A 27,333-nucleotide genomic window follows, 5' to 3' on the forward strand; every position below is an offset into this window, starting at 1 on the left:
GGGGTAGGGTTGGGAATGAGGGTGAAGGTAGAAGGAGGGATAGAAGGACAAGAAGAAGCAAGGAGCAGCCTGGACAATCTGTATCATTAGCTTCTGTTTGCACATGGCCAAGGTACTTGCTTTGGCAAAATCTCAAGGCATTTACTCGTGTTTTATCGTTGCATTTTCAGAATACGTTAGCGTGTATACCTCTCACCTCTTCCTTCCGACTTCCCCTCGGTATAGACCAGAAAATGGTTGCTAAACCACACAGAAAAATACTCCTAAGGAGGCAGGAGGGCCACCAGCTGCTGGGACAGCATCTGGGTCCTAGCTCTTGCCATGCACCCCAAAATGACTGTGTGGGGAGGCAGAGGACGCAGAAGATTTCCCCCAAGGCCAGGGGACCATTTGAGGGCCTTGTCGGCTCCTCCTGCTCTGTTTGACTTCCTGTCCAGTCTTCCCCCACTGGAGGCCACAGTGGACCCTCCTACCTTGAAACTTGGGAGCGCTCACTGTCTACACTGCTGGATCCCAAGCCTGGCTCTGCAGAGACCGCCCTGAGCTTCTGTGGGGACCTACTTTGGGGTATTTGCATTCAGTAGGTCAGGGTGAGGCAGGGAATATCTCTATTTAATAATCTCTCCCCACGTGGTTGGGACACATAGTCAGGTCTGGAAACCCATTCTCCTGGCACCTGTCTTGTGCTACGTTAAATTACCCGTTCCTTTCTAAGGACACTTCTTGTTTATACTGGATTACCATGCTGAGGTCCGAGTCTGTGTCTCAGGCCCTCTGAGCCTAGCAGCCTAGGGCCCCCCTCCTGGAGGGAATGCAGGGTCTCAGGGCGAAAAGAATCAGTCACGCAATCTGCTCACAGAGGACTGCAGGAACCAGTGGGGCCTTACCGGCTGATTTCATCTGGCATCCAGTCTCATTGGCCGGGGCCTGTGAGGTACCGGTGGTTAAACTTTTTGACTACCACCCCTCCTCTCAACCGCTAAAAGTGTAATTCTTCCAGTGAAGCGGGGTTGGACACCCAAGTTTCTCCCCGATGAGGCACCTCACTGAATCTCCAGGGCTCTGGGGGAACACAACTGAAATCTGGTCAGATGAAAATAAGTAAAATATGAACACCTATCCGAAGTGTGTGAATGGCTTCATAAACATAAATCTACTTTATGTTTATTATCCAATTGTAAGAGGAACCTCCCATGTGCCAGAAAAGACTAGAAACTTCTGACATCATCTCAGGCTGAAAGAGGCACCCGATGGTGTCCAAGTCAGGGGCGGCTTCACTTAAAACTCTCGTGGCAGCGACAGCAGGTTGGCTGGCTCGGGTGGTTTCGTTGCTAGGGTTAACTCTGAGCGACGGTTTCCACTATGGACCCGTTTCTTGGGTTTCCCCCGTGGCTCTCCCAAGAGGCTTCCTGTTGGCCTGACTCCTTGGAGGCCTGTGGGAGTGGAGGTCGGGAACACAGCAGTGCAAAGAGGTCTCCCTACCAGTTTCTCTCCCTGCATCTTAGGAGGCTGCCTCTTCCTAAAACAGAATTTAATTGCTCAGGCCCCGGGCCCTGCTCTGACCCTGGGAAGCCCTGTTGCCACACCCAGCCTAATCCTTTGAACAGAAAATGTCAGGGAGCAAAACCAGCAGGGATCAAGAGAAGCAGAATTCCCTGGAGGACAGGGAAGGGGTGGACAGCACAGAGCGGATCGGGCTCCTTTTTTCCTTTCCTTTCCCCCCAGGGCCGTGTTTACTGAAGTGTGCCAAGGGTGAGGAGGGTGTGCGTGTGCCCCCAGACGACCCGAATCCCCACCAGAAAGTAAGCAGCTCCTGGCGCTCGACAGCCGACTTCCTGAAGCCCAATTAGTCGGGCCTGGACAACACCACTCTTAGCTGCCACTAAAACTCAGAAACCACGTTTTCCAGATTGTCTTGATTTCCCAACATATTTTGGGGCCGTGCCTAAGTGCCATTCGACCGAAGACGTTAGAATTGAACCTGGCATTTCACATCCTTTGCCAGTTTTCAAAATAAATCTTTCCTCTGGAGACAAATCTTGGCCTCCCTTAGACACTCGGGCCCGGATTACCTGTATTTCTCTCCACGCGGACAGGAGTGAGTCCAGAAGATCGGCAACGAAGTGCCATGTTTTGCGGTCCCTCACCAGGCTGGGGCCGCCCCCCCTTTCTGAGCACCATGGCATGAGGTAGACGCTGTCCAGGACAGGCCACAGGACTTAGCCCTGAAGGGGAGGGGTTGGCGAGAGCTGCTGTGTCCCACACTTGGGCTCCAGCTGTGGGCTAGCTGAAGCCAGCAGAACAGCCATCACTGGTTTAAAAGCTCTTTGCCTGTTGAAGTCTCTCCTGGGGCAGCTAATAAAGAGCGAAAAGGAAAGGCTTTCCTGACTCAGCCTTCCTCTCTGCTTACTTGGTTACCTACGAAGTGAACAGCCTGTTGATAAGCAGCCCGGAATCAACGGTCTTCGTATTTAGTAATTCATCTGTCAATCCATATTCCACAAACACGTACTGAGCCTCTGTCATGTACCGGGTTCCAAGGAGGAAAAGGGAGGTGAGGATGCCACAGGCCTGCCTGCGAGGAGCTTATATACTCCAGGAAGGAAGAGTCCGAAAGCAGACAAATGAATGTAGCAGGCAGGGGAGAGAGTCCGGCTTTTATGAGAATTCCACGCTGGAGGAAGTTAGGGGGGAGCCGGGTGTTTCACGGGACAGCCGGTGTCTGAGCTTACGGACAGGTGGGAGTCAAGGAGGAGAGGGCACCCCAGGGGCTCTGACTGATGCTACCGGGGCCTGCTGAGCACAGGCTGATCTTTTAGGTACAGGTATCCCCTGCTTTTTGTAAGTTCGAGTTACACAACTTTTCTTTTATGAAAAGAGCTGCATTAATAACCTGCTTTTGCTGACTGAAAGATATTCAAGGAGGATTTGTTTTGGGAAGAAAAAAAAAAAAAAAGACGGAAAGTGAACACAGTGTTCAGCATCGGTTTTGCAGTAAGCCGTTACAGAGGCAGCGCGTACCTGAACAGCTCCTTCCCTGGAAACCACCAGAGCTTTGAACCCCTCCTGTGAGCATCTGGGCTTCGTGTCGATTTGCTTTGTGCGTCCATTAGCAAGAGGTGACCTAAGGTATCAGAAAAGCCTGAGAGAGGTCATTTTGGGGGGGCCTGGGAAAGCTCATAAGTTTTTCCAAATAAATTAATGGTAATTGCTTCTTTGCTTTGCGCCGTTTCTGCTTACGGAAGCTGTCACAGGAACGCTCCGCTTCCGGATAGCGGGGCAAAGCTGCATGTGGACGGAGGAACGGACGCGGAGGGTGGAAGGATGCACTTGAGTTCGGCGGAAACTACCCTCAGTACCTCCCCGCTTTGCCTTTTCCCGTGTTGTTCCTGACGTTCCCATATGCCAAGGACATGCAGCATCACTGGACCTGCCTCCTGAAGGCAGTGGGACGACCCTGTCTGACCAAATCCGTTGCGTGCGGGCGCCCCCTGGAGGACAGAGGGGGATGGAGCAGGGGTAAGTGAAACCTGGGGACTGGACAGTAGGGGGGGTTCCTGAAGGGTTATGGCCTTTGACCCCTGGCAAGCACAAGCCAAGAGGTTTCCAGGGGACAGTGACCAGGTCTTAGGGAGCAGAGGGGGTGGGGACATCAGTTAGGAAGCTCTTGAAGAAAGGAGCCTGGCAGGTGTGACAGCCCAGGGCTGGACCTCGGCAGGCGGCCTGGATTTTTCTCCTCTTCGTGTTTAGTCCTCTGCCGCCCTTGCAGGAGGAGAGCCGGGGAAAGGACTGGCTGTAGTCGGAAATCCAGTCCAGATATTGAAGAATGCAGGAGCAGAAGCAAGCTGCGGGGAGCCACTGGCCAGGGAGCTTGCTTTTTCGGCGGCAGCAACAGCAGTCACACTGGGTAATCGTGCAATTCTAGGTGACAAATTAAATCTGTTTCCCCGTCTTTATCTTTTTCAGTGACAGCTCTCTAAGTGACCGTTAAAAAAATGAGCTCAGTTAAGTCTTCCCGTTAGAGCAGCTGCCTTAGAGTCTGCAAGGCTTACATCGGTAGCAAAAAGTTGGTGTTTACATGGGAGGGGCAGTGTCGCCAGGGAAGCCAAATCTTGCATGTTGCGGCATGGCGGCCAAAGACAGGCAGGATGGGGAGATGCGGCTCTATTTTATTGGCCCCAACCAGCACCAAATCGTCCTGACTCAGCTGTTTTTCTAATCGTGTCGAAACCAGAAAAAAGACTCCTCTGCTATCCACACCCAGAGCCAGGGAGACGGCTTTCCGGGCTGAGGAGCTGGTCCTGCTGCAGACGCCAAGTGGGGTTTAGCTCAGAAACGTCATCACCTGTGCCCCGCACTGCCGTGCAGGTGACGGAGCAAAACACAACGTTCTTTTACCACGTGGGGAGAGCGACAGCCCAGCTCTGAGCAGGAGCAAAGATACAGAATGGAGTTTTTCGATTCTCTGCGGTCAAGGAAGTATAACGAACAACAGAAAGGTGTAACAGAAGAACGTCTAAGACAGCAGGGAAACGGATGGACATGCGTCTTTAGGGTTTTTCAGAAAACAAAGAGGTAAAACCCTATGTTCTATCAAGGGAGAATCAGAAATTCTAATTTTCACCTGTGAGTCTTGGGACAAAAATCCATAAATTCAAGGAGGGGAGTAAAATGAAGGCATTCATTCAATCTAGGAAACTGAGGTACAAAAAGGAGTCACTGAAAGACACCTAATTTCTTTCAGGACTCAGGGACGGCCATGACTTGCCAGGGAAACATTTCATGGTTTTATGTTACTCACAGACACTGTAAGGCACACTAAGGCCACCATCTCTGAGCTGGCCGCTAGGAAGCTAGAGTGACGTTAGCGTCCCACGTCACGTTGCGGTGCGTTACTTTCAGGACTAACCATATCCTCTACGCAGACTCATCGGGAGGGACAGACGCAGTAGCCAGGAGGTACTTCATTCAGGATAACTGTTATTATTGTTGTTGACCAAAATTTTAAGAAGAAATGTTTCTTCGTGGGTTTACTACCTGCAAAAGGTGCAATGACTGTATTCGTGTCCTTGAAACTGCGGGGGAGGAGTCGTTGTAAAGTTTCTAGTGAACCAGGCGTGGTCAACGTCGATTCCTTTTAATAGCACCGGTCAGTACTAATTAAAGCTGGGTGAGTTAACAGTGATGGTCCCTGTATTTGGTGGGTCAACACTAATCTTTCCAGAATCTTATTTTTTCACATCCTGTTTATCTTACTTCTGATTTCATTCTTAAAAAACAAAACAAAACAAAAAAACTCTCTGCTTCAAAATATTTAAAAAATCATCTCAAATTTCCTTTTGGAAATAATTCTATATTTTTCAAAAAGGTTTTCAAGCGATTGTCCATCGTTAAACATTCTTCCTTTCTGTTCTTGTGGCTTCTTCCCCCACTTCTTAAAAGCATACAGTGAAACACTGGGCGGCCCCTGTTAACTGATTTAGTTCTGATTTACACAAACATATGTATGCGTATGTGTGTAATCATGTGATATGTACAAAATATAACATAATGTAACACAGTATGCAATATGGTGCATAATTACCATGTGGCTCGCCCTCAGAAGACACGTGATTTGACTGGCTTCCTGCAGAAGAGCAGATACCTGGACCCTCAGTGCAGAGGGGAGGGGTGTTGGGAGGTCGGGGAGGCGGTGATGAGGCCGCATCAGATTTGTCACCGGGCTTTGTGAGCGGGCCACCGCCAGCTAGTCACCAAGTTTGTCTTCATTCTCCTCTCACTTCCTCTTCCTTGTGATCTAAGTTTCAGGGACTCGTGCGCCTCATTCCAGAGCCTCTGTATCACTTCTGTCTTGCGACTGTGGTGCCTTGGTCCACGCTGCAGCGTATGTTAGATCTCAGGACCAAAGCGGACTCAAGGCAGGAATTTTCTAGCCACGCTGCTGAGTTGATGGATGAGACCCAGGGGGAGGCTTGCTAGTGGGGTCTGGGCAGAAGCGGATGTACAGTGCAGTTAAAGAAGCTTATGCATCAAGGCTTCTCACTCTCGTGGGTTTCTTCCAAGTGCCTACACCTAATTTTATATTTATAATTATGTATTCTTTTCTTAAAGAGAGACACCCCCCCCAAATTTTATAACTGTGAGAGTCCCATGAAACCAGTATCTGCCCCTGATTCTGGGATGTATTTTTTGCTCCCTAATAAAAGTAGGAGACATACAAGAAGCTACACCCCTTCTTTCCTGCTTTGGGAGAACCTGCGGGGATGTGATGCTCGGGGCTGCGGCAGCCGTCTTGTGACCCTGAAGGGAAAGCCAAAAGAACCACCGGGGCCTTGATATGATGGACGTGATTGAGCTGCTGGATGAGCCAACCCTAGAACCGCCTACCTCCAGACTTCCCGTTATGTGAGGTAGGAAGTCTTTACTAGTTAAGGCACAGTTATTCAAGCGGTCTGTGGCTTATAACCAAGAGCATCGTGCCGATACCTCCAGGTCCCCCCATCGCTATGTTTTAGTCACTCACTGAAGCAACGTGCATCTCCCTGCTGGATGTGCTACTGCCACGATGCGCACCTTCTAGAAAGCACTTACAGCTAGAGCAGCTTCACTGTTGCCCATCCTACCCTACTGGAGGGGCTCAGGGCCTCCCCCATTGGAACTGAGACGGTACCTCGGCAGTTGGGCAGTGTCTCCGGCCTCCCCACTCTTCCCACTAAGACTGTCTTCCCGTAAATTACTCCAGATCACCTCGGTAATCCCTCCCTACCATGAGCCAGCTTCTCAGTGCCCTTGCCTTCAGCTAAGTATGAGAAGGTAAACAACAGATGCAAATAATCATGCAAAGACACGTGTGACAGATAACCAGATGGACCGTCATCATCTCTTTGTTTGAGAAACTCAGCAATTCCACCAGAATTTCCTAAATTGAGAGAGTTTCAAACTGTAAGCTCTTGTGAGTGGCTTGCCAAGTTGGCTTTACGGAATAAAGTCGTGCAGGCACCCACCCAGCTGACCCAATTGGCTGCATGTGTGTTCAATGCAAAGCTGCGAGAAAATCATTACAAATGAAAATGCCAGGAGCCTAGAAGAATCGCGCTCCAGGTAAATGTCAAACGGCGTGATAAAGTGAAGAAAGAAGCATTTTGGTTCCCAGAGGAGGGGAGCAGGAGGAGGTAGAGGGACCTTGTTGGAAACTTCTACAATCACATGGTGTGGAAGCCAAAGTGTGATTAGACAGCCCAGCTTGGCCTCGGGACCGTGCAGACTGACATCTCTAACTGGGTCTGTTTTGTTTCCTCGGTGACCAGATGCCTCTCTCTGAGAGCACACAGGAATGACTCAGTCCTCCTGAGTCACCGATTTTCATGCCAGGGAACCCCCATTTTCCCACACCTAGGTCCCTAGACCTCCACCCATTTGCCTGACCGGTGTTTCTGCTGATCACCGCCTGCCCTCTCTCCGGCAGATAACTCTAGTCGTGCGTCCTCATACTTCCCTGATGTCAACCAATGGCTCCCATGTGCCAACACCTGCCATTCTCTTTTGCCCTGCAGTCTGGGCTGTCTGCCAGCCATCCTCAAACTCAATGTCTGTGGTAACCCACGCACACCCTCTTCACGAACCGATTCTAGACACGTCTTGACCTTGGTTTCCCTGAAGGCCAGAGCCTTCCCACACTGGCCCGAGATCAGAAGCTGATCCCAGAGCCTGGAGAGCTTGCAGTCCAGGCCAGCGAGCAGGAACTGCTGACGTCATTCGTGCACGAGGCAATCAGAGTTTGGACCCCAAAGGCAAGGTCAGCTCCTCGGTAAAATCAAGTGGGCCAACTGGGGACCTGGATCTGTGGAGTTTTGTTTGCCGAACATTTCCCTTCAAGGAGAAAGCAAAGCTGAGCCCCTCCTTGGTCTTCATCGCCCTAAAGCGATTGCTTTGGTTCACGGTAATCGTTCTGCTTTAAACCGAATAGGTTACAGTGCAAGCCTGGGTAATTGAGTTAAGGCTAGTTTGTTAAAATATAGCAAGTCTGGAGCCAGGAAGTCTAAATGTGCCTCTGGGGCCGAGTCTACGGTTTGTGTCCACAAAGTCACCTGACCAAGACTTTGGAGTCTCTAAAGTAATGCCATGAAGGACACTTAAGTGAAAACAAAACATTTTAAGTGCAAAAGCTGAGTAATTATTTACCGTCAGCTGTTTGATAGAATTTGTCTAGTGAACATAGTGCCATAATTTTATAATTACCTCAGTTATGAACCACCCTTCATCAGCCACTAAAGTCAAAGGAGAGACGAATTTCCCTTTCTTGTAATAGAACCTGCTGGGTATGGCTTCTTTCTCGTAGACGGTCATGTGTTCCACTGCTCTCAGCTTGTTATATACCTGCAAAAATAACAAGAATGGCCAGTTTTGCATTCTCTCTCTTAACTCCATGTGAGTATTTACTGGACCTGGGGGAGAGGGAGAACTTTATAGACCGGAGAAAGAAACTACCAAAACACCTGACAGGTCTGACTGCATAAAAATGAGAAACTTCTGTACGTCTCAGAAAACAAGGTGACTTTATTTAGTAAGGCTGAAGATCACATACCCCCGACCTGCCAAGTTAGCTCTAGAGATCTAGTGACAACGCTTCATAATTGTGCACCTGTAGACAGGAAGAGGGATTTATGCTGCAGACTGGAACGGCCCAAATGCCCAGCGGCAGCAGAAGGGAGAAAATGAATGGAGGTGGGGGTCTGCAGTGGAATACTATACAGCAACGAAGATGGATGGATTGTAGCTACATAGAACACCTGGAGACGTCTCGGGGATCTCGGTTTGAGAAAAGAAAGCAAGCTGCAGACGAATACAGACAGGACTGTTATTATTACCTGAGCTCCGAATAACTATAAAACTAAAGACATCTATGGTAAAACCATAAAGAGAATTAAGGAAATGATACCTTATAATTTAAGAGAGTAGTTTCCTCCGAGGGGGCAAAAAAAGGGTGATGGGGTTTGGGAAGACATACAGGAGATACCATGAGCAGTGGTCATGTGAACATAAGATGCCCCTTTATACTCTGATATTTTATAATAATTTTATAATAATTTGTCTACTCAAGAGTTAATACACAAATTACAAAACTTGTGTATGTCCAAAACTCTATAGTAAAATTAAAAGGCAAGTGAGGAGTTGGTCTGCTTGATGTTAAATACCACTAAGATCAAAGAAAGAGGATTTGTTCTTTGACTTGACCTAGAGCACGTCTTACCTCCACCTGAATCTTGAAAGTTCTAGTGATTGTCTGCCATTCACTACGCTACTCATTTCATGATGAGGGTGTAAACTCTGTACTTATTTCCAATATTTAGCAGCAGCTGAAACGCTTATGGCCAACATCCAAATCAACTGGTTGAGCCGGACTTGTTGGCCCTTTGCCAAGTCGGGCATATATTCCTGGGCAGAACTGAACATAGAATTGAGTTTATCAACGCAAATCTGGAGTATAATTAGCCTTCAGGCTGTTTAGCAGAGGGTTTCTGATGACCCCACTTGACTTCCTACGGGAGAAAAGCCACGGTTCTTAAGGAAAGCGGATGCGTTTGCACACAGATTTGGGATAAGCGAAAAATCTGATGACATACAGCAGAACTCGCAAACTGTTGTGTCCGTCACGTGACAAGCCGTCACCCAAACACAGCCCCCACTCGCAAACGACCCACCAACTGCTTCAGGCGGCTCGCACCGCCTGGCTCGAACGCCGCGCTGGAAGAAGCTGTTCCCGGCCCGCAAGCTGCCGGCGCGCAAGCGTTCTGGGGGCGGCGCGTCCCTGGGCGCCAGATGGGAGCTACGGATGCTCTTCCTTGCCAAGAAAGCAGAACTTCCTCGCAAGAAGCCGTTTACTGTGGGACCTGCCAGTGTGTGGAGCACGCGTCACAGCTTCAGACCGAGGGAGCTCGTGCGGACACGGCAAACCGGCTCGGCACCTCCGCCCCCTGCGCACGGAACTTGACAAAACGGGGCGTCCACCTAGGAAACGGGACAAGGCTGGAGGGGGGGTGGCGTTGTTGGGGACGGTGTTGGCAACCCCCAGACAGACAGATGGTGGGCGTGTATGTGGCAGGGGGCCACGGGGCCCAGCGGAGAGACCCCGGCCCGCTGTGCGAAGTGCTCCATCGATACCGACAACCGTCCATCGCCGAGTAGGTCCCTGCCGTGGGCGGAGGCACCGGGCCGCCCAATGCCTGTTCTGGCACCTCCACCGGCAGCGGCCCCAGCCTCCCCGGAGGAGGAGATCCGCTGCCGGGTCCAGAGCAGGAAGTTCTCCCTGGGAGCGGGCAGAAGCCCCAACGCGTACACTTAAGGGGACTAGGGCGACGTGGGGCGAAGCGGTCGGCCAACGGTTCCGCTTGCTCCTCACTTTCTCGTCGTGATTTAGCAAGAACTGCCAGATAATGACTGCGGAGCAGGGTAAGGAGAGGTCCAGTCCTCTCTGGGTGCTGAGCTCCTGGAGGGCGGTGCCTGTGGGGAGCACGCTGTGGGGCCTCAACACGCCCCCCTGAGAACGACCCCTCGCGATGGTGATCGCCGTAACAAGGGACATGTACGTCGTCCCTGGGGTGGGTGCAGCCTGCTTCCGTGTGTTTCGCAGCAGCCCGGGAGGCGGCTGTGACGACACCACCATGGGCTCGGGCACAGAGGCAGCAGCGGGGCCAGGTCAGGGGGGCCGCGGGACAGCAGTCCGCGCCAGGGCTGGGATTTGCACCCAAGCGGTGTGGCTCCTTGGATAAGGAGCTGACCCGTGGCACACAGGGCCTCGGCCTCTGCTCGTTCATCACATCCTTATGTCCACGTCCCTGGTGAAAACAAATCAGACTGGCAGCTTTGTTCCAGAGAAAGAGCGTTCTCTGCACGCATCCGCTGTCCCCCAGGGTGGCCTGGGAAGTGCTGCGTCTTGGCCGGTCATAAAACAGCCCCGGCGGAGGGCGGAGGGCTTAACGCGCTAAGCACTGCACACCCCCCTCGCCTCCTTGAATTTCCACCGACGTGGCGTGCGGCACGTGCCATCGTGCCCGCTTCAGAGAAGGCAGACGCAGGAGGGCGAGCCACTGGGCAGAGGTCAAGTGAGTGGCACGGCCACCGGAGGCCCAGCTCCTGGCTCGGCTCTACCTCAGCACGAGGGCCACGGGGCGAAGGTGGGGCCCAGAGCGACGGTGAAGAAGGGCGTGGAGCTCTCCCTTCCCCTCGTGGGACCCGCCCGTCCTTCCGCCCACGCCCCCCCCCCCCCCCTTCCGCCCACGGCCGGCGCTTCCTTGCCTCGGAGTGCTTCCCGGGGGCTGGCCAGAGGCTCACGACGGGCCCTCGGTCCTTCACTCGCTGCAGGTCGCTCAGGCTCACGTACTTGTCCAGCTCGATCACTCTGTCCATCCAGAAAATGTCAGTCATCCCATGGTCCGAGAAGATGATAACGTCCAGGTTGTCCTGCAGCTCCAGCTCCTGTGGGCGGACAAAGGCCGTCAGGACAGCGCCCTCGGCCCACGGAAAGGCCGAGGACGCTCTCACTCCGGAAATCGTGTAAAGAAGTGGGCTTTTTAAAGTTTATTTATTTATTGGGGGGGGGGGGGGGGGAGAGGGCGGGAGAGAGAATCCCAAGCACAGAGCCTGACACGGGGTTTCGATCCCATGAGCCCATGAACTTGAGATCCAGACCTGATACGAGATCAAGAGTCAGATGCTTAACCAACTGAGCCACCCAGGCCGCCCCTAAAGAAGTGTTCTAAACTGTAAGTTACAGGGGAAAGGAGAGGTCCTCAGTTGTAAACTGAATCGTGTGCTTGTCTGCCCTGATGAGGGCAGTTCAGAATCACCACAGAAGCACTTTGAGGAGGGGGACTGTGAGAGCACGCTCCCCACTCCTACTGGGCTTTTGCCTCTCCAGGTACCCTTTCTGTTTTCATTTCCTTTTGGCTCTTTCAACAAGCTTGTGTGGTACTGTGGGGACTGTCACTTACCCATTTTTACAAATGTGGAAAATAAAGCTCAGAAGGTTTTAACAAATAATACCTTGCTTAAAGTCATCCAGCAAGGGGGTGGCAGAATCAGGCACAGAACCCAGGTCTGTTTTCCATGCCCACTTGAACCCGGTTACCAGGCCTGTTAGGTCTGATAAAGGACTGGGCCATCTCGCCAGCTCCAGGTAATAATGCAAATCTGGTCGTTCCAGTCCTGCGGGCCTGGCGGCGAAACAAGGGATCTCTTGGTGTCTGAAGAGGGGTCGTGTGAAGAAAAGAGACCCGTCGCAGCCTTGTGCCGGCCTCGCCAGCTAACAACAGTAAGAAGGAAGATGCTGAGGGCTATGACAGCCAAGCAAACAGAAAGAAAGTGACGAGAGGGAAGACCGGCCTAGTGGGCCCGGTTCGGGCTTACCTGGATCCACTTGGTCATGTGCCTCAGGATGCTGTCTACGGCCTTCAGGGCGTCTTTCCTCTGCGGTGAGGAGGGGCCGTAGTGGTGGCCTTCCACATCGATGCGCTCATAATAGATGGCTGCCAGGTCGGCCCGGCCACTCCTGGAGGAAGCAGGGGGAGAGAGGTGAAGTCAAGGGGGACGCCCACCAGCTTCCTCCCCCTTCGCCCAGCAGCGGCGACACTGGTGTATCCCCCAAACCCTGACCTGTGGGCCCGGCAAAGCCGACACCTTAGAATGAACGAGGTGATCTCCAAGGGAGAGACACAGTTACTGCATCGAGACATGCCATGGGGCGCCTGGGTGGCTCAGTCGGTTAAGTGTCCGACTTCAGCTCAGGTCACGATCTCACGGTTTGTGCGTTCGAGCCCCGCGTCGGGCTCTGTGCTGACCGCTCGGAGCCTGGAGCCTGCTTCGGATTCTGTCTCCTTCTGTCTCTGCCCCTCCCCCATTCGTGCTCTCTCTCTGCCTCTCAAAAATGAATAAACGTTAAAAAACAAAACAAAACAAAACACACAGGCCAGTCCTGAGCACCTCAGCGCAACAGTCAGAGAGCATGTCTGTGGGTTGTCTCCCCTCCGGGCTGCTGTGGCATTGCTCACCACGCCCCAGGAGCTGGAAGGTGTGGTAACAGGAAGGGGACAGTTCTCATAGCTCCGCCCCACCACCTGCTGCCATTGGAAGATCAGAACAACTAGAGGCAATCATTTAAACAATGACTGTTCCTTCCAGGGGAGCCTGGGTGTTCAACTCTCAGCTCAGGTCCTGATCTCAGCCCCACATGGGGCTCTGTCTGAGTGTGGAGCCTGCTTAGGATTCTTTCTCTCCCTCTCTCTCTGCCTCCCACCCCCCAGCTCACGTGCGCGCGCTCTCTCTCTCTCTCAAAACAAACATTTAAAAATAAATAAATAAATAAATAAGGACTGTTCGATTACTGCTAGACTTTAGGGAAATGTCTGCATATAACACCAGACTGTGTGTTTAACTGACTGGCAAGAATAAGAACAAGGTTTATAGGGCAACCCTGTGGGATGCAAACAGGTTAGTGTTCAGGGCCTGACATCGGTAGCCACTTACCCTGTAGGGACATTTACCCTATGAAGGGTCAGCTCCAGTGTGGATATAGAGTGAATTCTAACAGTGACCACACTTGTGTGGGTCCCAGGAAGATGCTGGTTCTGGAAAAACCGTCTTGGCCAGAGTGCTGATAATAGTAATAACGACAGAGTACCAATTATCCGAGCCCTTGATGCTGGGCTAAGAATGACCGGGAACTAGTGATCCAAATTGGAGTCGGAGGCCTATGGAGTCAGGGAGGAGAGAAAATGCCAGGGAATGCACTCCCTCCTCCACCCAGTGCCTTCTGCCACCTCTCCCTCCCCAGCTCGGGCTTTGCCTACAAGTGCCCCGAAGCAGCTGAACAGAACAACAATCTTCGTTGCCAATGATGATGATGATGGTGGTGGCGGTGGGCGGTAATCGAAACTGGCAAAAGTGGAAGCAAATGCGAAAGAAATTAAAGCGAATTCTTTTCCTTAGACCTTACAGGGGCTGATAATACTCTTGGTGGGTTGCCTTGTGTCTGTTGAAAAACCGTACTTTAAATGCACCCGCACAAATGAGCTGGCACGGTGCCTCCTGATGTGGCTGCCCCAACACTTGGAAACATGAGCGGGAGAAGGTGTGTCCTCAGAGCCAGCCGTGTCGCGGGTTTTGCAATCCACGGAGGAGGGAAAATCCCGTCGGAAGTTGGAGAGCATGGTCTGCACCACCGGAGTTACACGGCTCCTGCCCACCTGCCAGGCCTCGGACGAGATGTCGTCCCTTCCGGGAAGCTGGCTCCGATGCCCCAGGCTCAGCTGGGCGGCCCTCCAGGTGCTCCCGTAGCGCTCCGGGCTCATCTCCTGGGGAGGCTGTTCCATGCTGTGCTATATGTCGATGTTCCTTCTCCCTTTCTGAGCTGTGAAGTTCTTTCAGGGGGGTGGCCAGTCATCCTGCCCCGTGGCTCAGTTCTAGCCTACTGTCTCTGGCATTCAGGAGGCGCTCTGTAACTGCCAGCTGGATGTCTACGAACAGTAGGTGCTCAAGAAATGGCAGTTGCTCTGCGGCACTACGTTCAAGGCTTTTCCTGCATTGTGTTAGTTAACCCTCACAGCAACCCTTCGGAGAGGAATACGCCGAACAGAGGGCTCCATACAGTCGCCCGCATCACACAGCCAGTGAAAGACGGGGCCAGGACTCGAACCCACACCGGGCTGACTCCAAGACCCTGACCACAACCACCGAGGACTCTGGAAGACTTCGACAGCCTGTGCCAATGGGGCAGAGTGCTGCTCAGACTTCTTATGGAAATGGTCCTTATTCTCGTGTAAGAATCTCGCCAACCCCAGGACAGCCGAGTGTGAGGCAGCACTGTGAAACCGAGTCCCTTCTTGAGCTACGGCCCTGCGCGCCTGTGGGTTGGTGTGCCCCTGAATTCTGTGCAGAACGTCCCTACAGAAAAGTCTTTGCACATTTTGCAGATGAGGAGATAGGTCAGGAAGGATTCTAGAACTTACTCAAGGCCTCACAGAGACATAGCTAGTAATGGAAATGTGAGCCTTCCGCCTCCAAGGACAGAACATTCTACCAGCCTGGCCTTTTGGAAGTCTGCATCTCCTCCGTTCGCCGCCCTGGGGGGCAGTTTTCAGAGGATGCTCTGCCTGGCGTCTTCCTTCATTATGGTCATACTTGCCAAGAGGGCACGCTCTTTAATGATGCTGTCCCGGGCTACTACGTGCCCTCAGGAGCATTTCATTTATGATTTTGAGGGCAAATTGGTTTCAAGTTAAGCGAAATTGTTAGTTAAGTGTTGTTTTCTCTTTTTAGAACAAAGCAAACTGGACCTTCTTTAACAAATACCATTACCATGCTCCTCCACAATGGGGATTGGGTTAGGTGTTTTTCACAAGTGATATTATCATTATTCAGACTCGCTAATGTGTGAACGACTAATCCATCTATAGACAGCAGAGAACAGAAACTCACTTCGGGGGCGCCTGGGTGGCTCAATAACTTAAACGTCTGACCTCGGCTCAGGTCATGATCTAGTGGTTCGTGGGTTCAAGCCCTGCGTCGGGCTCTGTGCTGACCGCTCAGAGCCTGGAACCTGTTTCAGATTCTGTGTCCCTCTCTCTCTGCCCCTCCCCAGCTTGTGCTTTGTCTCTCTCTCTCTCTCAAAAGTAAGTAAACATTAAAAAAAAAAAACATTTTTTTTAAAGTCACTTCAGGGTCCCATAAGTGTGTGGGCAGTGGGTGTAAGTTCTCACTAGGTAATGGCATTTTCATACACATCCCTAAACTTGTTTGAGGCCTGTGTTCGTTATACTGATGAAATAATGAACAGAATGGAAACTTCCATAAAGTCATTCCCTCAGCTGAGCCTCAGCCTTTAGCTGCTTTATGCTCTTGCATCTGTAGCTTCCCAAATGTGCAGATTCATGCCGTATATCCTGTGTTCAAGTGGACACACTTCCAAGGTGTGGCTTGCGTGGTGGGGGAAATTTCACAAACAAGGTTGACCGTTGCATTAAAGTTCAACGGAATGCTTTTAGGTCACTGCATTTTGGATCTCTCCCTTAATACCGCAGCTACTTGGCTTGTTTCTTTCAGGCTTTTCACCAGATTCACAAATCAGTATGTGACCAGAAAGCCGGTAAGTATCACAGATTTAGCTGATGGCTTTGTGTCAGGGAGCTGTCAACCCCAGGTGCCAGGAACACCGGATTTGGGATGCTGGCAATTCAGGGATTATAAATGTGCCTTTGGGAAAGATTTCTAGGTTGGAGTTTCATCAATTCATTAGGGTCCTGGGTCTTCAAGGGCTGAGAGCTCTCGCCTGTTTGGAGTTTAGCGGACAAATTCTTGGTCGCCAGCTGTTTTCCACATGGATCTGGTCTCCATCACAGGTCGGCTCATTTGTAACGGAGCAGTTGGGTGAGGAGTGATGGTTGGAAATGCCTGCAGACCTGTTGTTGGCCATTTATAATTTACAGCTCAGGGGTCCAGGAACGGAGCCAAAAGGACATGTGGCTGTCAGCCCAGTACTTGAGAACTGCAAGGGGCTCCCAGCCTTGGAGTTTCAGGGACACTCAGATCCCCTATCATCTCAGGATGCTGTCCAGATCTCTCCTCCGTGTAAAAGTTCATAATCTCACATCCATTTTCCTTACTGAAGTGAGTTGGAAAGAGAAGAATCAGGGAGACAGAAACAGGGGTGGGGGGGGGCAATTCAAAGGAATGGTTGGAGTTATCAACAGTTAAAAAAAATGATCCAAAACTTAGAAATTAGGCCCCCCAAGCCAGCTACCTGTCTTTCCTGTGTCCTACAAGAATGGGGTCTAGTAAACTTGCTTACAGGTCACCAGACTTTATGACCAACTAGAGCCCGGACTGTGTAAACTTAGCTGTTAACCTGTAGGAAAGCAGCAAGATGAAGGTTCCATTTGCCTGATGGAGAAAACAGTCCCAAAGATCATGGTTGGACTGTCCTCTAAGTTATTAAGCATTTCTGCATCTAACGATAATCACATCCCATCACCCTCCATCATTCATTTTCTTCGAGTGTGTGCGTTTCTCATATTCTGCAGTTAACCAGCCCTGTCATCTCCTGATTCCCTCAGCAATAAAGTAATTTGAACTCTGGCATAATTCTCGCATTCGTATGTACTGAGCACATGACAGAGGCTTAGGTTTGAAAATTATACTTTGATAGGGAATTGGAATTAGACAAATCTGGGTTCAAAGATGTGAACCTCGCTAACCTGGAGGTCTCAGAAGAAAAGCAAAAGCATCTGCAAGCTTCAGTTTGCCATGTGAAAAACCTCCACAAAGGGCTGCACCGAGTTTTAAATGAGCTGAGGTTTGTAAAGTGCTTGACGCCTGGCCAAAGGGAGAGAAATGCCTCTCTTCCTTCCAGATGCCCCCGGATGGCTTTTCCCTGTGTGCTGAGCCCCTTCCCTCAGAGTCCACGAGGAGGAGGGCCGAAGGCCGGGACATGTGGACCAGCCGCCTGGTGGCCTGCGGAAAGAACATCTGGTCATCCGTCCGCTCCTTTCTAGGCACCAGCAGGCACTGAGGTCCCGGGATCCCCAAAGGATTCCCTTGGAGCTGTCTTACACAGCCTGGAGCTTGACAACGGACGGCAGCCGCGTGCACTGCTCCCACGGCCCGGTTGTCGCTTGACCAGCCCTTCGGAGAGGCCGCATCAGGCAGTCTGCCGGGACCAGCCCGGGAGCCGTCAAGGCCGCCTCCGGCTGCCAGGGCTCACACGGTGCTGCCCTGCCCCCTGCCCCCTGGACGAGCTCTTCACGCCCCTCTTTTCTGTCCGCGGGAGCGTGCCTGTGCCGCCATGAGAGCTTCCGCCATGGATTCAGTGATGCGGTCACAAACCGCTTCCTGTGGTGGCTGCGGGGCAGGGGTGCGGCCTCGCAGGCCCCAGGTGCGGTGCGTGGTGCAGCAGTCCCTCGTGATGGGGGCTGCGTGCTGCTGAACGTGTCACATGGCGAACAGAAGGCCGAGGCCGCCATCCCGTCTCAGGCCTTCGTGAGCCCCAGGCCCGGCGCAGCCACGCAGGGGTGGCTTGCAAGGGGACCACCCCCTACATCCTCTCCATCTGATGCGGTTTCAGCGCACCTTGCAGGTAAGGGTGTAGACCAGGAGGACAGCTGTGAAGTCGACACCGAAGCGTTCAGGCACTTCTCATCAAGAACTGGGCTGGGGCTCCACCACCTGCTAGCTGTGTGCGACCCCGGGGCGAGGTGCGTAACTCTGGGAGAGTCACTGGCCTCCTCTTAAGGGGGGGGGGGGGGCGGGGGGAGAACGACATCTACGTAACACAGTAGAGGTGGCAAAATGGGCCGATGGCAATGAGCCCTTTGACACAGTGCTAGCAGTTGGCTGTTGAGGACAAATAATCCTCTTCTTCTCTTTTCCTCCACACTGGAAGTTCTCCAGGTGCTAAGGTGGCGTCTCCCACGGATACGACTTGGATCCCTAGAGCCTCATGAGCACTGGATGGCAACGCCCAGGTCAAGCACGGAAGTTGGATTAGCCCTTCCTACAGAAACATGCAGCTTCTTGGCTGAGCGGGACCCTTTGCTGAAATGCTGTCCCTGGGTCCATCTTAATTAACCGCCTTCTGTGAAAGCCTATCTATCTTGTATCCCTTTCTTTCTGCTTCTCAGACTAAACAGCAGAGAAGACGAAGGCACTCTACCAGCAGTGCTGATCAGGAGAAACGTGTGTGCCTGTGTTTGCACACTTACGTGTGAGAACTCTAAGTACTCTTCCAATTATAGCTAGGAATTTGGGATAGAACTGAGCAGAAACCAAGAGGTGAGCTAGGGAGCCTAAACCTACTCCTTCCCTGGGGGCTGATGGAAAGGTAAATAATAATACATCTTTGCCTAAACACACAGACCATGAGAAACTCATAATTCCTTTGAGTCACACTCTTCTATGAATAAGCTGCTACACGCAAGATGGTCTTAACTGTTCCAGACTGTTCCAGGCTGGACGACTACTGGTCCACAAATGTCACTCCTTTAGTCTACTTTGTAAGAAAGTAACGAGACACGTTCTCAAAACGCACAGGTTGGCGGAAGGAGGCACCTTCTTTTTCTTTGCAAGAGAGCCTAAATCATCTCACTGCCTTCCACAGGCAATAAGCAACGTCTGGAATATTATTTTTCTTCTCTTCCCGCCCCCTCTCATTTCAAGCCCTGACTAGTTTTAGAAGTTGTGGATCTCCACCTTTCCAACCACTATTCCCAGGAGGGTTTCTGGTGGCCCTGTTAACTTTGGCAGTGTGAAGAACCCACAAGAAAACCGCACTGGCCTGAGTCCATCCTGCCCGGGCCTCCACTGCCCAACTCCAGAAGCACCCTTCACATTATAGACTATGCGAATGCCACCCCCTGCAGCTCAAGGCCATTTACGCGGACTACGGTGTGAGTGGTGCCAAGATGAGCAATGTGGTAGCAGGTTACACCAGGTAGAGGCTGAGCCTGGGGCCACTTTCCTAGACTCCAGTTCTTTGCAGCCTCTTGTCTCTAGGGGAGCCCAGTGCCTTTGCTAAACACACACACACACACACACACACACAACCACCCCCACCCCCATCTTTCCCCTCTCTAAATGCTGTGCTCTAAGGTAACGATGTTACTCCCCAGCATTCCATGGCTTTGTCATGTTGCCTGAAAAGAAGAAAAGAAAAACTTCTCTAGAAACAGAGAAACAGGAACAGAAACTTCTCTGGGAAACAGAGTGCAGGACCGACTCGTCCTGCATTCTGGTGTGCCTCGGGACAAGACACTTTGCTTGAGGGGCCAGCTTGCAGGCCGGGGCTAATCTGAGTCTCTCGTGACTGTGCGACTCTCTACCTGTGAGTCACTGGGTTGTATGCAGTTGGGACCATTCAGCTGTCAAAGCAAAACGAATGTGTAAAAGATTACGCTCCCGTATAGAGTGTTGGGTTATTTGGAGGTCTTCGCGTGTTCACATTCAGCACAGCGACAGGCTGTGGGGGGTGGGTGGGGCGTGGCTAGCATTTCGGATGTGTTGGAAATAGCACGGTGTAGACACAGAGCTGTTCCAGAGTTCTAGCTCCGCTCAGCCGCTGGGCAGGTGGTGCTGTTCGGCTTTGCACAAACTGGGTTGCAACTCGATATTCCAGTTCATCATGTGTGTGGTTTCCAGCCCTTGTGGGCAAGGGAAAGAAAGCAGAGTAGGTAGGAGGCAGAATCATATAACACATATGATTTATAAACCATATGTTGAAGAATATTTATTTAATATTTCATAATATTTATTTAAAGTTCCCAGACCCTGCCCTTTCCCTCTTCCCTCCAGAAAAAAAATCTAAACTTTTAAACTTGTTACATCTCAGTTTTAAAGTATTTCAAACCTATTTCCTCTCCAACCTGTCAGAGCTTGAAACTTCCTGTGCCTCAAAAGACCGTCTTGATGGGTTTCACGGACGTGGAATTATTCAAAGAAGCAACGAAGGCAGGGGTGTTGTTTTCTCCCCGTGTAGTTCCGTGGGGGTGACTGCTCCTCTCTGCCATGGTTAGGTGGTGATGGCAAGAATGGGATTCCTGATCGGTCAACTCTACACCTGGGCAATCTCAGCTCTGGGCCAATTCATGGAGTTAGTGCCAGTGAGCTGTACACAGCACCTAGGATATGCTGGCTCGCGGGGTCTGCAAGCTTGGAACCTGGCTCTTCCTCCTGGGAGAATAAACGTCCCTCCCTGGTCTCCACGCTGATTACTACGGGCCCTCTGCCTTGATCCCACCCAGGAGACTCATTCAACAGCCAAGGGGATCTCAAATCCAGCCCTAGAAGTCCGAGAGCCCCCAGCATCTTTAGCCTCTTGGTTGCTGATTTCTCAAGTAGACCCCCTTGGTTGCTGATTTTCAAGTAGAAGTGAAGTTGACTTTCACTTCTAGTAGCTTCTGAGACTGACTTGAAGCTTTCTCCTGACCTTTCCTGTTGATCAGTTTCTTTTCTTTTTTTTAAGTTTATTTATTTATTTTTGAGAGAGAGAGAGAGAGAGAGAGAGAGAGAGAGAGAGCGCCTGAGCAGGGGAGGGGCAGAGAAAGGGAGAGAGAGAATCCCAAGCAGGCTCCGTGCTGTCAGCACAGAGTTCAACGCAGGGCTCAAACTCACGAATCATGAGATCATGACCTGAGCTGAAATCAAGAGTAGGATGCTTAACCCATTGAGCCACCCAGGTGCCCCTTCTCTGATGGTGCCCTTTCTCTGACGGACTCTTATGTGCTATTCAGAACAACATTACTTATTTCTACACTTTTAAAGTTCTGTGTCATTGTTCCATGTGGGAGCGGAAGAAAAGGTTCTATGTGCTAATATGCTAATGTGTTTCGTACATTACCAAGAAGAGGGTAGAGTAGGCAATTTTTCCAAATTTATCTCACCACAGATCCTTCCTTTTGGCCAAATAATTATTGATATTTTCTGAAATACAAGTATTCCCTTAAATCTTAAATTAGAGAGATATTGACATTCATTTTGCTTCTCTCTTGTCCATCAACATAAAAAAGAAAGTCCCAAACCCTTGGGGACTTTCTTGCTCCCAATTCAACATTTACATGGAGTGCCCCTACCTGAAATGACTCACTCACAATTATTCTCTGGTAGTAGTCAACACTCACCATGCAAGAGGCTCACCACGTTTCTAAGACATTATTCCACCCATGCCAAACCTTCTTAATTCACTTTAGCATTCATTACCAGTCCTGAAAACCATGAAGAACAATGGTATGACTAAGACTTTGGGACACTTACTTGAAGGAGTCAAGAGCATCGCTCACTGCATTGGCAAAATTGATATCCGTTGGGACATTTTTATATTCTAGGCAGTAAGTAGGTCTGACACCAAGAATCTCAACCTCACAGCCTAAGAAGGAAAAAGATGGCAAATGGTTACCTTCTTCAATAATTAAGGTAGGGTTATGAGCCTATTTCAGGAAGCAAACACCATTAGTCAAAATATAAATTTTGTTCATTTTCATGAAATAGAAGAAACTATTGTTGACAGTTGGTGTATGTGTATATATATATATATATATATATATATATATATATATATACACACACACACACACACACACACACACATATATATACATATATATATATAAATAAAATTATAAAATTATAGTTAAATTTTGTTTAACTGGAGCAGAGGGTCTCAAAATGCATTCCCAACACTCGTGTCCCATGACAAGGACTAGTAAAATTTCATTAATGTTTGTCTTTCCCAACTTGAAACAAAAAGTTAATTAGTACACAGAAAGGTCTTAATTAAAATTTTCTATAGGTTTTTCATAACTACTAAGCCTTCTAGCGTGTCTTTGTCCATTCTAGAGTCAAGTTGTAGGTAGTATCTGATTAGTCCAGGAATAATAAAATAAATACTTCACTAGTCCAACTGGACTTAGAGATAGATACTGCACTAAATTAGCAAGGCCTAAAAATCAGTAGGTCAAAGCAAGGATTCTGAGACATGACCTTGCCTCTTCCAAAATGAAGTAAAAGGATTAAGGGCATTCAGACGTTGGAAGCTGCGATGGCCTTAGCTTCATTGCCCCGGTCCCTGGGACAAATAGAAGTAGTTGCTCTGAGAGAGAGACATGAACCTTATTATCAAAATACAGGGCAGGAGAGGGATGAGCCAGCCTCAAGTTTTAGTGGAGTTCTATTGGGTACCTACTCTGAACTGGTCACTGTGTTCAGAAACACATAGCAGAAACAAAAATGGGTCAGTCAGCGTCTCCATCCTGGAGCATCCCAGAGTCTAGCGGGAGGAGGCATATAGGAAAACAGCGTAATTTGTGAAGTCTAAAATGACATACACTTGCTGGTGCAGGGCATTTACTTCAGGGATTATTTCTTCCTGGAAGCCTTCCTTGAATCTCCAGGTTGGGCTCGGTCGCATTTGGCCAGCGTGTCCGGGGATGGAGGTAGGGAAGAAAGGGACATCCCAAGCAAAGAGAGTAGCAGAGGCAAAAGTTCAGAGATGAATAACAGTAAGGTATGCGTGGAGACCTGTATGCAAAAGAAAGTTCCAGACAAGGGGTGTCCAGAGACAAGATGGTGAACATTCTTGTAGCCCAGGGAAAATGATTTTCAAGGTAGAGGTAAGTAAAAGTGGGACAAGTTGGGAGTGTTGGGGAAAGGACTGTCTCTGTCAGGAAATAACCCCACTCCTGGGTATATCTGATGGTTGGTTACAGCTCCCCTTCATTGTTGAGTAAGGTGAATAAGCTAACTCCTAGATTTACAAGAGTAAATCCTGTCCATGCGTTCTTGAAAAAAGTTCAAGAAAGAAATGCCAGTGGGATCTTAACTGGTCATAGCCCTTCAGATATCTGTGTTTCATCTGTTGAAGGCTATTTGTTAGTGTCTATTGTTCTCTCAAAGCTGTTTATTCAACAATGTGCGAGGGCCATTGTTTGTACCTGCTATGTGCTCAGTGTCAGCACTCAGAAGCAAATTAGACACCACCTACCCTTCAAAGCTGTAACAGCCTTATACAGTGTGGTCAGGTACCTGCTTCTGGCACATCTAATACATGGGTGTTATGAGTTTGCAAGTAATGGAATCTTGATCATGGTTTTGGCAGATAAAAAACTGCACACGTTTTTGTGTTCACACATTAATATTAAACAATAAGCATTTTTGTATAATCAATAAGAATTATGTTTGTTAATATTATCAATCATTTTATTGGATTAAAATGAATCTAGACTCGACATTGGTGTAGTATTATAGTTCACCTGAGAAACTAACACTTGCTTTAAGTTAAAGGAGGATACAGACAACTTTTTATTGATTAGTTACATGTAGAATTCTATAGTAAAGATAGAATATATGGAAAAGTAGGTCTGTTTTTTATTTTTATTTTTTATTCTTAAAAATTACAATGAATTTTAACTTAGTCCAGAACCATAGCAGCATCTACCAAAGGCCAAGGGTAGGACAGGAGACCTGAGAGAAACTCCCTCCAAGTACACAAACCCTCCATCAAGTGCAAAGAACAGCTCATCAAAGGCTAAAGACAGAACATCGGGGTGGAGAGAGCTCCAAGCTGCAGAAAGCTGAGGACAATGCTGGAGAGAAAAAGAACTCAGTGATTCAAAAAGTAGGCAGCATTGGGACACTGGGTGGCTCAGTCAGTTAAGTGCCCAACTTCGGCTCAGGTCATGATCTCATAGTTCGTGTGTTTGAGCCCCGCGTGGGGCTCTTTGCTGATGGCTCAGAGCCTGGAGCCTGCTTCCGATTCTGTCTCCTTCTCTGCCCCTCCCCCACTTATGCTCTCTTTCTCTCTCTGCTCCTCCCCTGCTTGTGCTCGCTCTCTCAGAAATAAATAAAGAAATGTTAAAAAAAAAAAAAAAAAGTAGGCAACATAAACTTTCTATGTAAAGAACAGAGAGCTATATACTGGACAAATTCCAAAGCCTGCTAAAGAGATAATCCTTATCTTCCCTCATGACACTTGTAACTAGTGGCAAATTAAATCTAAAGCTTCAAAAACGCCCAGATCCAGCTCAACTACAGATTAGAATGACTTAGCCTCCACTCTAAAGGCCTGACATAGGAAGAGGCATGAACTTTTTCAGGGAAAATATCATTTGCTATTGTTCTTTCTCACACAATGCTTGGCATGTAATAAAAAAAGCATGAGATGTACTAAGAAGCAGTAAAATGTGCGTCATAATTAAGAGAAAAATATTCAACAGAACCAGATCTATAGATGTCACAAATGTTGGCCAGAAAGGATAAACATAAAAGAAATTTCTTTAAGAGACTATTGACTATATAAAGCAAAATTAAAAACAATATATTACAGGGTTTACAATATGTTTAAGTAAAATAGATGACAATAAGAATATAAAGAGTGTATAAGTGGACCAATGGCATTATAAAATTTAAAAACCCTATTTTCGGGGCGCCTGAGTGGCTCAGTTGGTTGAGTGTCCGACTTCGGCTCAGGTGATGATCTCGCGGCCAGTGAGTTCGAGCCTCGCGTTGGACTCTGTGCTGACAGCTCAGAGCCTGGAGCCTGTTTCAGATTCTGTGTCTCCCTCTCTCTCTGACCCTCCCCCGTTCATACTCTGTCTCTCTCTCTGTCTCAAAAATAAATAAACGTTAAAAAAAAATTAAAAAAAACAACAACTCTATTTTCATTGTAAAGTAACACAATAGTATTTCAAGGTAGAACATGAATAAGTTAAGGATGCATGTTGGTAGAGTAACCATTAGAAAAAAAAAAACAATGAAATCTGGAATCAATAGAGAAAATACAATAAAATTCTATAAGTATTCAATTAATGGAAAAGAATACAGGAAATGAACAACAGGAATAAAAACAGTTAAGACAAATTAAAAATAATGCAAACATGGTAGGCTTAAACCCAACCGTATCAATAATCACATCAAATGTAATTGAATTAAACACTTTGTTTAAAAGGCAGAGATGGTCAGACCGGATTAAAAATTAAGACCCAAATATATACAATCTGTAAGAGAAAAAAAAATTTAAATATAAATACACTGGGTAAAAAGAAAGGGCTGGAAAAAATTTATACCATGCAACAATAAGTATAAGCAGCTGATACAGTTATACATCAAAATAAATGTTTATAAAATATCAACTGGAGATGAGCAACTGGAAGTTTTATAATTTTCTGCTGGGAGAGTAAAATGATACAGCCACTTTATACACTTGTTCACCAGTTTCCTATAAAGTCAAATATACATTACCCAATGAACCAGCAATTTCACCCCCTAGGAATTTACATAAGAGGAATGAAAACATATGTCCACAAAACGACTTGTACAGGGGCGCCTGGTGGCTCAGTCGGTTAAGCATCCAACTTTGGTTTAGGTCATGATCTCACCATTAGTGAGTTTGAGCCCCACATTGGGCTGTCTGCTGTCAGCACAGAGACCACTTTGAATCCGCTGTTCCCCTCTCTCTCTCTTGTCCCTACCCCACCCTCTCTCTCTCTCTCTCAAAAATAAATATTAAAAAAAATTGTATGAAAATGTTCATAGTAGCATTAGTTATAATAACTCCAAACTGGAAATAACCCAAATATACATAACAGGAGAATGGAAAACATTTTTTGATATATTTCTGCTACGAAATACTACTCAACAGTGAAAAGCAATACACCACTGATACATGCCACACAGGGAGTGTAACTCAAAAATCTTACAATGAATGAAAGAAGGCAGACACGAAAGAGTATGTATGGTGTGATTCCACTTACATGAAGCCTGAGAACAGACAAAACAAATCTATGACAATACAAATCAGGAAACATTTGCTTCTGGGGATGGGGAGTGGTTGGCTAGAAGGAGGAATGACTATGGAAACATTTTTTTATCTTGATTTGGGTGGTCGTTACACAGGCACGCAAGTTTGAAAGTGCACCAAACTGTACTTTTATGATCTGCCTATTTTATTGTATGTAAGTTATATCTAAAAAATTAAAGTAATGATACATCTTAATGGAGTAACTTTATTGTGCATAATATTATATTGAGATGTGAACAGTGCTGAATAAAGATGGTATTGGACAAAGATTAATAATAATAAAAATCTATTATGGACTGGCTGCTATGTACCAGTGTTAACGTACTTTAGTTGGTGTAAACCTTACGAACCCTGTAAGCTGATAGGGCCTCCAGTTTACACACAAGGAACTGAGTCAGAAAAGTAAAGAGAGTTGCCCGCTGGCACAGGGCAAGTGTGAGAGAGAGCTAACATTTGAATCTAGTTTTATATGACTCCGAAGCTTTAGGTATTAGTTTAAAATGGTATCTGGCAATTTCACACATACAAGGACAGAAATTATGCTTTCCTTATTGTTTTTTAAAATTTATTTTATTTATGGGGCGCCTGTGTGGCACAGTCGGTTAAGCGTCCGACTTCAGCCAGGTCACGATCTCACGGTCCGTGAGTTCGAGCCCCGCGTCAGGCTCTGGGCTGATGGCTCAGAGCCTGGAGCCTGTTTCCGATTCTGTGTCTCCCTCTTTCTCTGCCCCTCCCCCGTTCATGCTCTGTCTCTCTCTGTCCCAAAAAGAAATAAAAAACGTTGAAAAAAAAATTAAAAAAAATAAAAAAAAAATTATTTTATTTATTTTTTTTTTTTAAATGAGAAATTTATTGTCAAATTGGTTTCCATACAACACCCAGTGCTCATCCCAACAGGTGCCCTCCTCAATACCCATCACTCACCCTCCCCTCCCTCCCACCCCCCATCAACCCTCAGTTCGCTCTCGGTTTTTAAGAGTCTCTTATGTTTTGGCTCCCTC

The 27,333-nt window shown here is 48.6% G+C and overlaps 1 protein-coding gene across 1 annotated transcript in view; it reads right to left on the reverse strand.

Moving 5' to 3' along the window:
* Positions 1-27,333, reverse strand: part of ENPP6 (ectonucleotide pyrophosphatase/phosphodiesterase 6) — a 120,497-nt gene that overhangs the window by 13,367 nt on the left and 79,797 nt on the right. Inside the window, exons 3-6 of the mRNA XM_019422316.2 lie at positions 21,793-21,904; positions 12,406-12,547; positions 11,296-11,475; positions 8,239-8,376 (exon numbers count right to left, since the gene is read on the reverse strand). Of these exons, the coding sequence (XP_019277861.1) occupies positions 8,239-8,376; positions 11,296-11,475; positions 12,406-12,547; positions 21,793-21,904 (572 nt within the window). The remainder of the gene's footprint in view (positions 1-8,238; positions 8,377-11,295; positions 11,476-12,405; positions 12,548-21,792; positions 21,905-27,333) is intronic.

Source organism: Panthera pardus, unplaced genomic scaffold (assembly GCF_024362965.1).
Source record: "Panthera pardus isolate Hobbes unplaced genomic scaffold, ASM2436296v1 HiC_scaffold_13, whole genome shotgun sequence".
NCBI lineage: Eukaryota > Metazoa > Chordata > Mammalia > Carnivora > Felidae > Panthera > Panthera pardus.